Source organism: Humulus lupulus, chromosome X (genome assembly GCF_963169125.1).
Source record: "Humulus lupulus chromosome X, drHumLupu1.1, whole genome shotgun sequence".
NCBI lineage: Eukaryota > Viridiplantae > Streptophyta > Magnoliopsida > Rosales > Cannabaceae > Humulus > Humulus lupulus.
The window spans coordinates 51,316,199-51,330,773 of NC_084802.1; the positions used below are offsets into that span (position 1 = coordinate 51,316,199).

The 14,575-nt window shown below is 29.1% G+C and overlaps 1 protein-coding gene across 1 annotated transcript; it reads right to left on the reverse strand.

Annotated features, from left to right (window-relative positions):
- Positions 1-5,876: 5,876 nt before the first annotated feature.
- Positions 5,877-7,793, reverse strand: LOC133804374 (uncharacterized). The gene is made up of 6 exons (XM_062242538.1): positions 7,368-7,793; positions 7,028-7,275; positions 6,733-6,948; positions 6,569-6,660; positions 6,379-6,483; positions 5,877-6,306 (listed from the first exon to the last, which is right to left on the reverse strand). The coding sequence occupies exons 1-5, from the start codon at positions 7,498-7,500 to the stop codon at positions 6,420-6,422; spliced, it is 753 nt and encodes a 250-aa protein (XP_062098522.1). The 5' UTR covers positions 7,501-7,793; the 3' UTR covers positions 5,877-6,306; positions 6,379-6,419.
- Positions 7,794-14,575: the final 6,782 nt, after the last annotated feature.

A 14,575-nucleotide genomic window follows, 5' to 3' on the forward strand; every position in this document is an offset into this window, starting at 1 on the left:
CCTGTAATTGTTTTTGAGCTTATCTTGATTGAATTCTCCTGATCGGCTAGCCAGCTTATAAATAAAGCTAATTGGCTAACCCAATTGTACTCATCACATGGTTCATTTTCAATAATAAGAATCAATTTCTCATCATGATTCATATCAATAGAATAGCAAAACTTGTTGCTTATTCTTGCATTGTTGAGAGGAAATGATATTATATTATCATGGGTTTAGCTTAGACTACATATATTCAATAGGACTCAACTTTACCAAACTAGCAAATGCTAATCTATTTTGTGCGACTTCAGTTAATTGTTTCTTTTGCTCACCTGTCATGAAACCAAAAAAGAAAAAACTGCTAGTATTTCCTTTATATCTTATGTGGAGACTTGGAAATTATGGTTTTTGACACTCTTAAGTAAAAGGCTCATTTCCGAGTAGTTTCGAAGTAGAATGGTTTTTGTTTGCTTTGGTGTAGTTGTGAATCCATTATTTTGTATGTGGTGTCCTTTCTTGGATATAATTTCCATAGCATTTTTCTTGAAGTAATTTGTGATGCTAGATAATAACAATAAAATATGTCTTTGTTTATTTTGCAGATGTGACAAGCGAAGTATAAAAGGATATTTAAGACTCCTTGAAAGTAGTAACTTTGTTTATTTATTTATTTGTGTTGAAAGCAGTAACTTTTAGACTCCTTGAATACTTAAATAATATTTTGTTGTTGATGACAGTGTTGAATGTTTTAAACTAAATTGTGGATTGTTAATTCAATGTTGAATGTTCTTACTTTTTGTTATTTGAAAATCAAGTTCATTTGATGATGCTAGTATATATTAGAAAGCTAATTTTAATTATATAAAAAAAATTAAAATATAATAGAATAAATTAGTGTTATATAAATAAAATATATAATGAGAATTTAAACATATCTAAATATAACAATAATACGAAAATTGAGTTATAATATCTATTACAATAACATTTTTTATGCAAAGAATTATGTTATGCAAACTTCATTATATAACACAAATAATGTGTTATACTAAAGTGTAGTATAACACAAAAAATGTGTTATACTAAAGTGTAGTATAACACAAAAAATGTGTTATACTAAAGTGTAGTATAACACAAAAAAAGTGTTATATAATCGACTATAAATAACATAATTAAACACTTATCTATCTATTAAAATAACACAGAAATTGTGTTATCGTTGACAGTACAATAACACATTTGTATAACACTGATAAAGTGTTATGTAAAGTACCCTGACCTACGATAACATAGTCGGTCTTAACACATCAGAAAGTGTTATCGTATGTTTTGATAACACATTTTCGGTGTTATTAAAAGCATTTTTTCTTGTAGTGTGAGCACTTTTGCAACAGAAGGATATAGTATCAAAAAAAGGTATGCTTTACTTTATCCTACTAATGATCGAGTACAATGGAGCAATGATGTTTGAGGAAGACTCAACATTCCCAAACATAAATTCATCTTTTGGTTATCAATGAAGGAGAAACTTTGCACCAGAACTCAGATTAGAAAATGTGATCCACATATTGATCGTACATGCCTACTGTGTGGTGATCAAGATGAGGATGATAAGCACTTATTCTTTGAATGCCCCTACAGCCGAAGATGCCTTGATCGACTGAAAACTTGGTTGGGATGGAGAGCTCGGGCAGAGAATGTAGGAAGATTACTGCTCTGGATTGATAAAGCAAAAGAAATCAGCAAGGTGAGGAAACAAATCCTTATTGCTATGATGGTAGCCTTGGTTTATAACATCTGGTTAGTAAGGAATGATGCCCTTTGGTCTCACAAAGTCTGGCGTATTAAATATACTGTACAGAAAATCCAAAATGAAGTTAAATTTTGAATTTTCCATGTAATGCCAAGAAAGGCAAAGAATGTAGATAGAGAATGGTTTGATCATATATGTAGTACTATACATGGACGAGTATAGAAATCAGGGGAAACGAGGGTATATGGAAACTGTAAAGATATAGAGGTTGGTGTAATTGAGGTTTTGAAGCAATACAATGATTCTTAGTCACAAAAAAAAAAGTTTGTTGTATAACATATTATTAGAATTTAATTAGGTATGTGAATAGATTTGTTTATATTTTCAGTTACAAATGGATTTATATTATAACTTATCTTTGCAATTCAACTGTTAGATTTATTTTTATAGGCTAATAAATAATATAACAAAATAAATTTAAAATTCTTATAAAATAGATAAAGTAGATTGAAGAAAATATAGGATGCCAAGAAAGACAACCTTTATGGTTTCTTAGGTTAGTTATAGTGAGTTATTTCATATTTTAGTGCATTTAAATAATTAATTATTATTATTTAAAAAAATTAGCCAAAAGAATGAGAAGAGTTAAGGTTTCGGAGATTTTATTATAGATTGTTATTAAAATCTATACAAAATGAAATAATAATAAAGAAAAATAGATAATGATGAAAATTTGAGAAAATAAAGATTAAGAGAAGTAGGTCATTTAGGGTGCCACCTCACCTCTATGGTCATCAGTTTTATATAAGTACTAGAAAACGAAGTTGCGCTTCGCGTAGTCATTTAATCATTTTGGACAATATATATTTTTAAAAAATTGTTTCATAATGTATGAGAATAAAATAATATAATTGCAGAAAAATTAATTAGTATCATATTTTTCACTTGAATAAACTCAACCAATCATTATTTTATATTTTCTCAAAATAAGACAACCTTATAAAAACTTATTTATACAAAGTAATTTTTTTTTTGTACTTGGCAATGATTATATAAATGTAACATTATTAGTGTAATCATTATTTAGTTTAATACACATATGATTTTTGAAACTTTTTTTTTTTTTTTGGCTAAAGTGGATAAGGATATGTAGGTTATATGATTCATTAATTGATTTTTATAATTAATTAAAAAGGAAATATAATAAATAAATCTATATATTAAATTATGAATGGATGAGAAAATAGATAAAAATCAATTAAAAATGAAATAAAAAAAATATTTGTATAAAATTCTGATAAAGTGAAAATAGATAATGTAGAGTGTAAAAATCTGAATACGATACCATCTCGTCACATAGCTTCATATATATAGATAATAAATAATTAAAATTAGTAATAAATAATAAATTAAAAATTAAATAAAGTAGATAATAAAATTGAAATAAAACTGATTTAAAAAATATTACCTAAAATTGAACAAAGCTTACATGATAAATAGATATATAGATATATGAGAGTAACTTAGCAAATGTAACATTATTAATGTAATTATTATTATTTTAATTTTAATACACACAAAAACATAATTTTTGAACTGTTTATTAAAAATAATAACATAATTAAGTGAATATATTTATTTAAGTTATATTATATTATTAATAATAATGAATAATTAATTAAAAATGAAATAAAATAGATAAATCTATATGAAAAAACCAATACTAAAACAAAGGAGTTTCACCAATTTAAACTTTTTCCTTCAATATATATATATATATAATTCTTTTTAAAGTAAAATAAAATGAAGGCCAAACAATATCAATACCTAAAATGGCGACCACAGTCCAAATATCTTATCAAAACAATAAATTAAAATCATGATTCCAATCAAAATTGCCTTTAAGATCTTATCGTTTTCCCACCGCCTACATAAACATCAATACAAAGGTTAAAAAATAAAAAGTACATCACAATAACTTGTCTCCTGTAATTAATTAAAGGAAACAATTAAACTACATACATACATATTAAAAAGTAAATAAAATATCAAAGGAAAAAAAATAAAAATAAAAAGGTAAGGCATACATGTTATTCAAATAGGTTGCAATATGATGACTAAGACTATATCTAATTATCTATATGTAGACAGATGTGTTTGTTTACCATCACATTCTTGGAATTTTTTTTAAGGGATTCTACTTTGGTTTGCATCGCTAACATCGCTAACAAAAGTTACTTAAAACTGAAAAAACAAATATATATATCAGGTCAAAGAAAACAAAAATGAAAAATTTAATTGACTACAAAGATTTTAGTCTTTGGAATCAAGTGACAAATCATGATTACCTTAATTGTAAATGATTGTTCAAATGATAAGTTTAACGAAGTAAAGTTAAAATAAAATGAACATTTAATGAAATTGAATAATATTATATCAACGTAATGCTAAAAATACAATAATAGGCATAAAGAATAGCATTGTAGAATAATAGTGATATATCCCGATCAACGTAAATATTACGTAAAATCATTTATTTTTACAAAGTCATGAATACTTTAAAGTCAATCAACATTGAGTATGCCATTGAAAAATAGATTTTACATTTCCTACTGGGTTGGATACAAATATATTTTGTCTGAGAAACCTGAAAAATTCATCAAAAATAATGTATGTCAAATAAATATTAAAACAATAACAATAATCTATAAAAGAATTATACACAAATTTTAACAACCTACCATCATTTAGGCTTTCTAAAGAAATGGAAATGAATCTATAAAAGAAATAAAATGCACCTTCATGTATAAATACAAGCTTAGGCATATTATAAAGAGAGACAGAAGAGATATATGATAACATGAAACTTGGTAGAAACAATTGTAAAAGTAAATTCTTTCTTAAATGCCAAATGATTTTAAAATAAATTGACATTACATAAATAAAAAAGCACATCACAGTGCCATTTCATAGACTTTTTATGTATGACCCCAAAATTAATTAAGAAATGATACATAAAACTCGGTAGAAATTATTGTAAAAGTATGTTTTTTTTTCTTTCTTAATTGACAAATTGTAATGGATGACATTTTGTTTTACCGCATACGGAATTTGTTTTTGATTGTGAATTTTTAATTGATTCTTTCTTTTTATTATTCTTAAATACTAAATAAAAAAAGTTAGAAAAAAAATCACAAATTAGAGAAAATAGAAAATTAGAATGAGCCAAACATATAATAATAGTCATCAAAATATAAATATATATATATTTTGTCCATCGTGAATATAATGTACATATATATATAGATAACAATTCTTCTATAGAAGATTCACTTTAAGCCCTACCGGTAGGGCTCTCAGTGTTTCTCGACCCGTGAATAGTTTTTGACGCGACTTTTTTTTATGACTGTGTATATTGTAGCTATTTAGAGCATCCTGCAAATTTTCAGAAAATTCTGAATAGTTTACAGTAGCAAAAACTAAGTTCAAACATGTTTTCCACTCGAATAAAAAAAATTAGTCACGCGTGCAACATGTTTGAACCTAGTTTTCGGTACTGTAAACTATTCGGAATTTTCTGAAAATTTGCAGGATGCTCTAAATAATCACAATATAAACGATCATAAAAAAAATCGTGCCAAAAACTGTTCACGGGTTGTAAACACTGAGAGCCCTACCGGTACACTACAAAAAAAAAAGGGTTTTAGCGACGACTTAAGTCGTTGCTAATTCCCAAAATATCGTCGCTAATACCTTTAGCGACCACATAGTCGTCGCTAATTGTCGTCGCTATATGCTGGTCGCTAATTGTTTTTAATTAGCGACGAACTTTTTAATGTCGTCGCTATTTCTTCTAGCGACGACTAGTTGTCGCTAAAAGTTCTATATTTTCGTCGCCATTAGTTTGAAATTACCTGTTACCATTGGAATATTGTTGGGAATTAGCGACAACATTTAGACTTTTAGCGACAACATGTTGTTGCTAAAAGTCCATATACATATATATTTTTTAATTTTTTTTTTTTTGGTAATCATTAAAGCACTATTATATATACTTAAAAAAAAAAAAAAGTCATTAGTCAATATATACACTAACACATTTTTTTTGCTAAAAGATTTGAAATAGACATAAATTTAATTATGCATAAAATTATATTTTTACTATAAATATTCTTATGACAAAGTAACTATCATAGTAAAATTAAAATACATAAATATAAATGTTTTTAACTAGGTGTTGTAGGATCGACACCATGACCTTGCTGAGAAGATCCAGATCCCGAGACTCCACCAATCCTAGCCAAGTGCTCCTCTATGGCTCGGAGTCGCTCCCTCACCTCTTGCATGTCTTGTGCGGTAGGAGGTGGTTGGGCTGGTTGAGGTACATCAGCCGCTTCACAATTCGCCCTCGTGCGAATCCTACGACCAAGGCCCGGCTGATAGCCTCGACGACATCCAAAGATAGTCTCAACAAGAATAACGTCATCCTCTTCTCTCGGGATAGTACTCGAAGCAGAGGCGCTCGTAGATGATTGTGACTGCAGAGTGTCACGTATCTCCATCATCTTTTCCTGTATCACACAATTTTCAAGAATATTAGAACACAATAAAGTAAGAAAATCATAAAATATAAATTTACTTACATAGTTATCCTTTGCTGCCTTGCTCACCCAACCTTCCCCGTCTATGTACTTAGTCGCCATCCAAATCTCTGGAACCCCAGCAAGACACCCAGTTTGTAAATCACGCTACAATACAAGAAGTTTGAAAAAAATTAAGAAAAAAAATCATTATAAAAAAACATAAATAACAATTATGTAAAAAAGAAAGTACCTTCTTGTAACGAAGGGCTGGCGTAGACTGTGAACCCTGCACGCTCTCTGTTTTTGTTTTGCACGGTTCGCAGAGTTAGTCTCAGAACGCTTCTGCAAAGAACTTGTGTTAACCATATGTTAAATTAACAAAAATAAATTAAAAAATAATATTTTTGTGAATACCTTCACTTCAGGGCGATCAAAATACTGGAGCGCCTTCTGCCATTTCTCCATGCCCAAACCATCAGGAGGATGTGCTCGACCATTCTTTTTTAAATGAGTGGACAAGTCATTCTTCCACTCCGAGTAACGATCAGCGCACGACCGTTGAATGCCCAAAAGAATGCCGGGGAGGTTCTCTGAGGCATATCGACTTCGACCAATGTCGAATAAATCACCCTGAATCAAAAAAATAAAATAAATTAGCTAGATTTAATATTAAAGTGAACCCAATAAAAAAATTATAGAAATAAATTACCTCTAGACGAGGAAGTATGCGATCCCTAACTTCGCTGGGTAATTTATCCCATCGGTCGTAGTCGGGATCGGCATATTGTCGAATGAGAATGCCGATCTCTCTAGAGAAATGTTGGGAATAATCACCAATTTCTTTGTAAGTCTTCCCTCGAACATCCCACTCCAGTGGTAGTGGTCTACCTAATGCAACTCTAGCTTCTCGAGTTGAAAACCCTTTGTTGATGCCGCGCCTTTTCGTTTTAGTCGTCACTATTATTTCTCAAATACATATAATTATTATATACACATAAATAAATTAATTCAATATATTCATCCAAAAAAATAATAATTGCATGTGATACCTCTCTCACAATCAGCCTGTATCTGCATTGGATCTGGAGGAGGATCTACCCCACCATCACCTTCGTGATGTTGCATAGCCGCAGAAGACATATCTAAGCCTCTGATCAAAAACACAACTCCATAACCAAACATAAGGCTTCAAAACAATGGGTCATCATTAATATTTCATAATAGTGGGGATTTACTCAACATGACTTGTAATAATATACCTTAAAGTCACAAAACCAGCAAGTCCAAGTGTTTTTATAATTATAGTTCCAAAAAGAAATACCAAACCGAATACAATAATAGATTTTTGTTTAGAAAGTCCACACCATCTATAACTATAGCATATAGAAAATATGACACCAAATAGCTATAACAATATAGAAAATATTGTTTACTGAGCATTCCCTATTTATTGTCAACAATTAAATCACCAAATAGCTAAACACACAACCCTACAATCAAAATTCTCAAGCAACACTCGTTTTGGAACAACACACTAATGTATAATTTCTTGCAACAGACTGTTTGAGAGAAATGAATTGAGCTTCAATAAGTAGAAACTAGGATCATTAACCAAACTGTCCTAATCACTTAAGTGATTAATAAAAACCATTCATAATCCTTGTTCGAGCTAAAGCCCTCATAGAGCATGAATGGGGTTTCAAATCAAATAGAAAGAAAAAAAAAGCATGATTTAATGGTGAAAAACAATGACAATCATGCCTAACCATACTTGTTATCACTAGATCCAAACAACATCAAACCTCTCAATACAAGTAAACCCATCTCTCATAAAATTGATCCAATACATGCTTATCCTATGTCCATATGGGTGGTTTTGTTCAGTGACAAAAATCACGAGGGACTTCCTAAGGAGACAAAACAAAAGGAAACAAACAGAAACGAATCTATACAAAATGGTTTCAAAGTCCCAGATACTAAATATGACACCCAAGTTAAAACAAAAAACAGAATGTTCACTTAAAAAAAAAAACTGTTTATGACAAGGCTTAACTTATATCAATGGCATTTCTTATATCATTTTCTCTTTCAATTCACTAATTTTAAACTCTAGTTACAGAGTCACCTGTTACATTAAGTAATCAAATAGGTGGTGGCTTAAATCATCTATTACATAAGCAAATATGTCCAACTTTTGTATGAGGTTAAAGATTTTCAAACAAAATTCTGTGCCATGTTACTTAGGCCAAAACATTACCCAAGTTGATAGTCCAAAGACCTCACCTAAAAAGATAAAAAAAAATAAAAAACCCGCCTTAGAATCACTTTATTTCAGGAATAAAATTTGCAAGGGATCTTCTTGCATGATCTGTCAAATCTGAGTAAACCCAGTTAACAATCATATATCTTTCGAAATAATATGTATGTGTGTGTGCATTATATAAATATATATATATATATGATCAAAGAAGACCACCCAAACTATGCTAATAAAAAAATCTCTTTCCTCTCAAACAAAACTCGTTCTATTTCTACACATACCCACCAACTCAAATGGCTTTTCTCTGAAATTCATGATACCCAGAAAAGTATAAATAAATGCCATAAACTTAGTACCAAAACCAAGCAAAAGAGAGCAACTTTGACAACTTATCAAAGACAGAGAGAAAGACAGAGAGAGAGAAGAGCTTGCCTTGTTTTCTTTTACAAAGGTTTTTACAAAAACCAAAAAAGTGCAAGCAAGAAATCACTGTTAATGTTTCAGACCAAGAAGAAGTTTTTTTTTCCTTGCTAAACAAGAAGAAAATGAAGAACAAGCAAGGCATGCATTTTGGGTCTGAAGAAAGCCTTAATAGTCATCACAGTTAAGTTTATGATTTAAATGTAATCATGTACTTCAAATTTACAATTCTATACGTGCATTTGTATAAAACCCCACTATAAATTAAGATAACATAAAAATGAACAAAGCAAACAAGATAGCTAAATCTAGACTTCGAAATATCAAAAAGAAAATGATCTTAATAATCAAAGCTACAGAAAAGTAAAACAAGGATAAATCTCAAGTACCAACCTGATGAGCAAGATCAAATTGTGCCAATATAACTTATACATACTTATATAACAAGTACCTCTGAACACCACAAACCAGAGTCAATTAATTCTTGATTGGGTGACATATAACTCTCCTTATTTAATAAATAAAGTATTATATTTCACTTTTTTGCTAGCTAGTTTATTTGTCTTCTTTTTAACATTTAAACATATTATTTTCGTTTTCTTATAATGTCAGTTAGATCTATATTAATTGAATCGTCATGTGCACACTTCATTTAATATATAGTTATCAATCCTAGAGAAAGAGACCATTAGTGGTCCATAAGTCTAACAGCCTAAGACTCATATATAATAATAATAATAATGAAAATTAAATATATAGATATATAGGGAAAATTAATAAACTGTAAAACTTGTCTCCCACTTCATATACAGGAAACTTGTCCATAGTTGATCAGAGTTTTCTTCTGTTGACATTCAAAAAAACTTAACTAAACAACTTTTAATGAAGATTGTCCACTTATTTTTTTTTATATGGGAACCACATTTTAATTAACTAATGGCAATTGCATATATTTATATATAACATATATGTATATGTTAGGCATTAATGTTTCTTCTCAATCATACAAAAACAGAACATATATATACAACCTACCTTCTATCCAAATACTCCATAACTTAAAAATGGACCTAAAAGACACTCCATAACTAAAAAAGTTTCTAAGATAAATGCACTCAGTCCCAGATACTAAATATGACACCCAAAAGGAGATTTGAAGTGATCAGAAAAGAGATACCACCAAAAGAAGAGGCACCCACAAAATGGTTTCAAAGTCCCAGATACTAAATATGACACCCAAGTTAAAACAAAAAACAGAATGTTCACTTAAAAAAAACAACTGTTTATGACAAGGCTTAACTTATATCAATGGCATTTCTTATTCAGCTGGCTCTCTACCTTTATGCCTTTGAAATAACTACAGCTATACAATCAGACATGAATTTTGCATCATAACATACCACATGCAGATCGCTAAAGTAAAATAGACACAATATTATCAGTCAATCAGATGAAAGTGAAAATAGAATTATAGTCCAACAAACCTTATTTAACAATAGCATGATTCACAATGTTCTATCTTATTTAAATTCACAATTAACAATAATCAACTTACTTTAAAGTTCCTTAAAAGTTTAACTGAAATATGCTCTCAATATTGGAGGTCAAAGCTAATTTTAATGTCATATTCTCATTTCCAGATAATCTCACTCAAACTGTTCAAATTCGTAACAAGAAGAGAGTGCAGGACAAATCACATATTGCATCTCCAGGACTAACTTTTGATCCTCATGCCTCAATAAATATTCAAAAGACCATTACATCATACAATAAACAACAGGTCCCAGAGACCCCAGGCTTTTGACTGTCGTAGTTAAGCACTAAAACATTACTAATCTTAAAACCTTAGACAGAAAACTTTAACTGCACATAACCAAATAGAAATTGCAAAATCCGTTTGTTACCAGATAAATCCCAACCAAGAGACGATAAGACTAAAATCTAATCATCAACTACCACAAGAACAATAATTTAAGAATTAAATGGTATATGAATTTGAAAAGAAAAAATGCAGAGCAGGGCTGCTAAACAAACATGTCAAACAATGTTCCACTATTTCTAAGAATCTGTTTTATTCTCTCCTTTTAATGACAACACTCTAGATAAAATCAAATTGGCATTGCAAAAAGAAAAAGGTTCTTCTGAAACTAAACTATCACTTACTAGCAAGATTACCACACAAAACAGAACAAGCAAGAGCACAAAACTAGCAAGAAAAACTTAAAGCAAACAGAAAAAAACACCAGCTTTACATTATCACAAAAGCTTTCCGTGTTATCATTAACCATATAATACGGAAGGCTATACATATAGGTATACTTTATCTATCATAAAGAATTATTCTTCATTTATATATACAAGTAATAAATGGAATAAGGTCAAACTTAATTAGTCTTTATTATTATTATTATTATTATTATTAGTTTCAATTGTCAAACACATTTGTCACGTAATAACTATTAATGGTTTCTTAAGCCAAAGATAATTGATAATAAAAATAATAACCAAACTTTCCAGTTACAAGAAATTACATTTTCCTTTGAACATACACAAAAATTACACTTTTTTATCTTTATTTATTTAATCTCCATATATGTCCTTGTTCTTTTTCTTTAAGAATATCAAATTGTTGCTTTACATGGACCCATTAAACCATATTGACCACAATTCAATAAGATAAAAATGGCATCACATAGAGTTCTAATATTGTCATTTGTGATAACTAAACAAAATTTCTACACAAATATGAAAATTATTCAGGTTAGAGTGTGTCTTTGGTTGTCTGTGGATGATGAAGAGAGATAGGATCAAGGAACACAAAGAATTGCAACTAATCTGAGACGAGAACTACCTGTCTTAGCTAAATATATATGAAGATAATAGTTAAACAACTAAGGAGCAAAGACAACAAATTATCAAGCTTTTTGGAACAAATTCTCACAAATTTGAATCATTGGCCTTGCTAACTTGATACTTGTATTCAATATCAGAGTTTCTAAGAATGTTGTTATTGACAGCCAACTAAACTAATATACATAGGTCACCACCATACTAAATCCATAAAAATTCACACAGAGCCCAAGTATTTTCATATAAGTATTTTCCATTCATTTGTTAACTTAACCATTTGATTTACAAAAATTAGTTAAACTTGACTTAAACATTATTAATTGGTTCATTGATGTGGTATAGGGTGTTTACTTAAATATATTGTAAGTTCTAAGAAACACTCAAAACCAATGAGAGCAATAAATAAATTTCAGATTATAAAATCAACCATCAAAACAATGTACACAGAACACATAACACATAAAAACAGGGGTATTCAACAAATGATCAACCAATAAACCCCATTATAAAAGAAAATCACTAAAAACCTTAAAAATAAAAAACCACTTCTGTTAATTGCAGCATCTAGCTGAAACAAAAGTATATTGTTTACTGCAACATCAATTTATAGCAAAAACTATATAGTGCATAATATAAAAAGAGGGTTTATATGTACCCAGTGGTCCTTGGAATCCAAAGAAATTTTTTAGCAAATGCCCGAGACTCTAGAGTGGTCCCTGAAATGCTACAAGGCTTATATATATATATAAATTAAGTTAACAATATTACAATAAAATAAATAAATATATATTAACAATATTAACTATATATATATATATAAAGCTACCTGAATTCCGCACCTACGACGGAGCTTCCTGAGAGACGCCGCTGCACGAGACGAAGATCGGCCCGAGAGGATGGGGTTCAGTCGATTGGGGTTCTCATGGTTTGGGGTTTGAGGTCTGAGAGAAGAGAGAGGGAGACTTACAAAGCAGAGAGAGGAGTTTGGGTCTGAGAGGAGTTTGGGTTTGAGGTTTGGGGTCTGAGAGGAGTTTGGGTGAGAGGAGTTTGGGTTTGAGGTTTGGGGTCTGAGAGGAGAAGGGAGGAGAAGGGTTTCGGTCTAAGAGGAGAGAGAAAGGGGTTTGGGTATATATGGGTCTGGGAAAAAAAACAAGGGAAAATAAAAAATTGGTGGGTTTTTATTTGGGTTCGCGCTAAACAAGGGAGACGTGGGCGGCTATGTCTGAAAGTACCTCTAGCGACGACAATTGGAATGTCGTCGCTAGATGTGTCGTCGCTAGAACCCAATTTTCTTGTAGTGGTAAGGCTTAAAGTAAAGCCCCTATAGGAGAATTCCCTTATATGTATATATCTTCTATATAAAAAGTGTGTATATAACGGAAATTTTTTTGTTTTAACCGTTTTTTTTTCCATTAACTTTAATAGAATATTCTTATATTTAACAGAATATTCTTATATTTAACGGTAAATTGTAAATATGACTTAAACTTAAATAAAATTAAATAAATAATTAATTAAACAAATTAAAATATGATATTTTTGAGATATTTTACAATGACAATTATTTAAAATAAATAAAACCATACATTTTATAACTTAAATAAAATTTAATTAAACTTAAACTTAAACTTAATATTATATTAAACATATAATATATAATCTTTTGTTGTCACTGTCAAATTCAAAAACTAGAACAAATATAAACTTAAACAAAAATAAATTAGTTAATTAAAATAAGATATTTTTAAGGTATGTTATGATAATTTAAATAATTAAATCATATTTATTTAAAAATAATAATGGCATACATATAATTTCTTTATCTTATAAATTTGTATGATAATTTATTTTTTATTAAGTGATTAAAGCTCTTTTTTCATCAAATTAACCAAAGGACATTGCGAGATATATTAGAAACTAAAAATAGTTGATGCATATATACTACTGTCTACACTATGACTTTTTCTATCATTATTATTTTATTTCTATTAATAATTTGTTTTTAAATATTATTGTATTTTATATATATATATGTCATGTAGCCATGTAAATAAATATATATATTAACGTTGTGTTTAGATATCATATATGTAGAGATTATTACTTTATATATACTATACAACTATAATTAATTCTATTATATATAACTATAAAACCGTTTTTATTAAAATTATAGAAATTGTTTACAACTTTAAAACTAAGCAAACGTACATTGCATGCTATTTTTACCTATGATTTATATACACATAAATATATCACAACTTAATTCGTGTAGAGAAAGAAAACACAGAGAACAATGCACAAATTAAAAAGAAAAAAATGTTGTGAGGATTTTTTTTTTAAGAAAATCATATTAATTTGCAAAGCACATATCATATCCTTGCAATAATTTCTTATGTGACTTGATGTCTCTAGTCATATATGTGCATGGTCAGGAAAATGGCAGCAGTGAAGGATTGAAAATAAATTGTATAGTAACTCAAAGGAAAAAAAAAAAAAAACTCCACTTTTAAGAAGAAAAGACGAAATAATGCAAGTCATATTTTATTCACAGCAACTCCACTTATAAAATTTATACCGGTTGCTACGAGTTTCCAACTAAGTCTAGAATTGAACCAAAATTTACGGAATCTAACATACTACTAATTAATACTAACTATTACTACTACTACTATCTAGCTAGCTAAGTAAATATTCTGGGATTCTACAGTCCTAATATTCTCTGTA

Coding starts and splice junctions, on each gene's coding strand:
- LOC133804374 (XM_062242538.1), bottom strand. CDS start 7,500: ATGTTTGGTTATGGAGTTGTGTTTTTGATCAGAGGCTTAGATATGTCT. Junction 7,276..7,367: donor ACAGGCTGATTGTGAGAGAG/GTATCACATGCA, acceptor GAGAAATAATAG/TGACGACTAAAACGAAAAGG. Junction 6,484..6,568: donor CAGCCCTTCGTTACAAGAAG/GTACTTTCTTTT, acceptor CTTGTATTGTAG/CGTGATTTACAAACTGGGTG.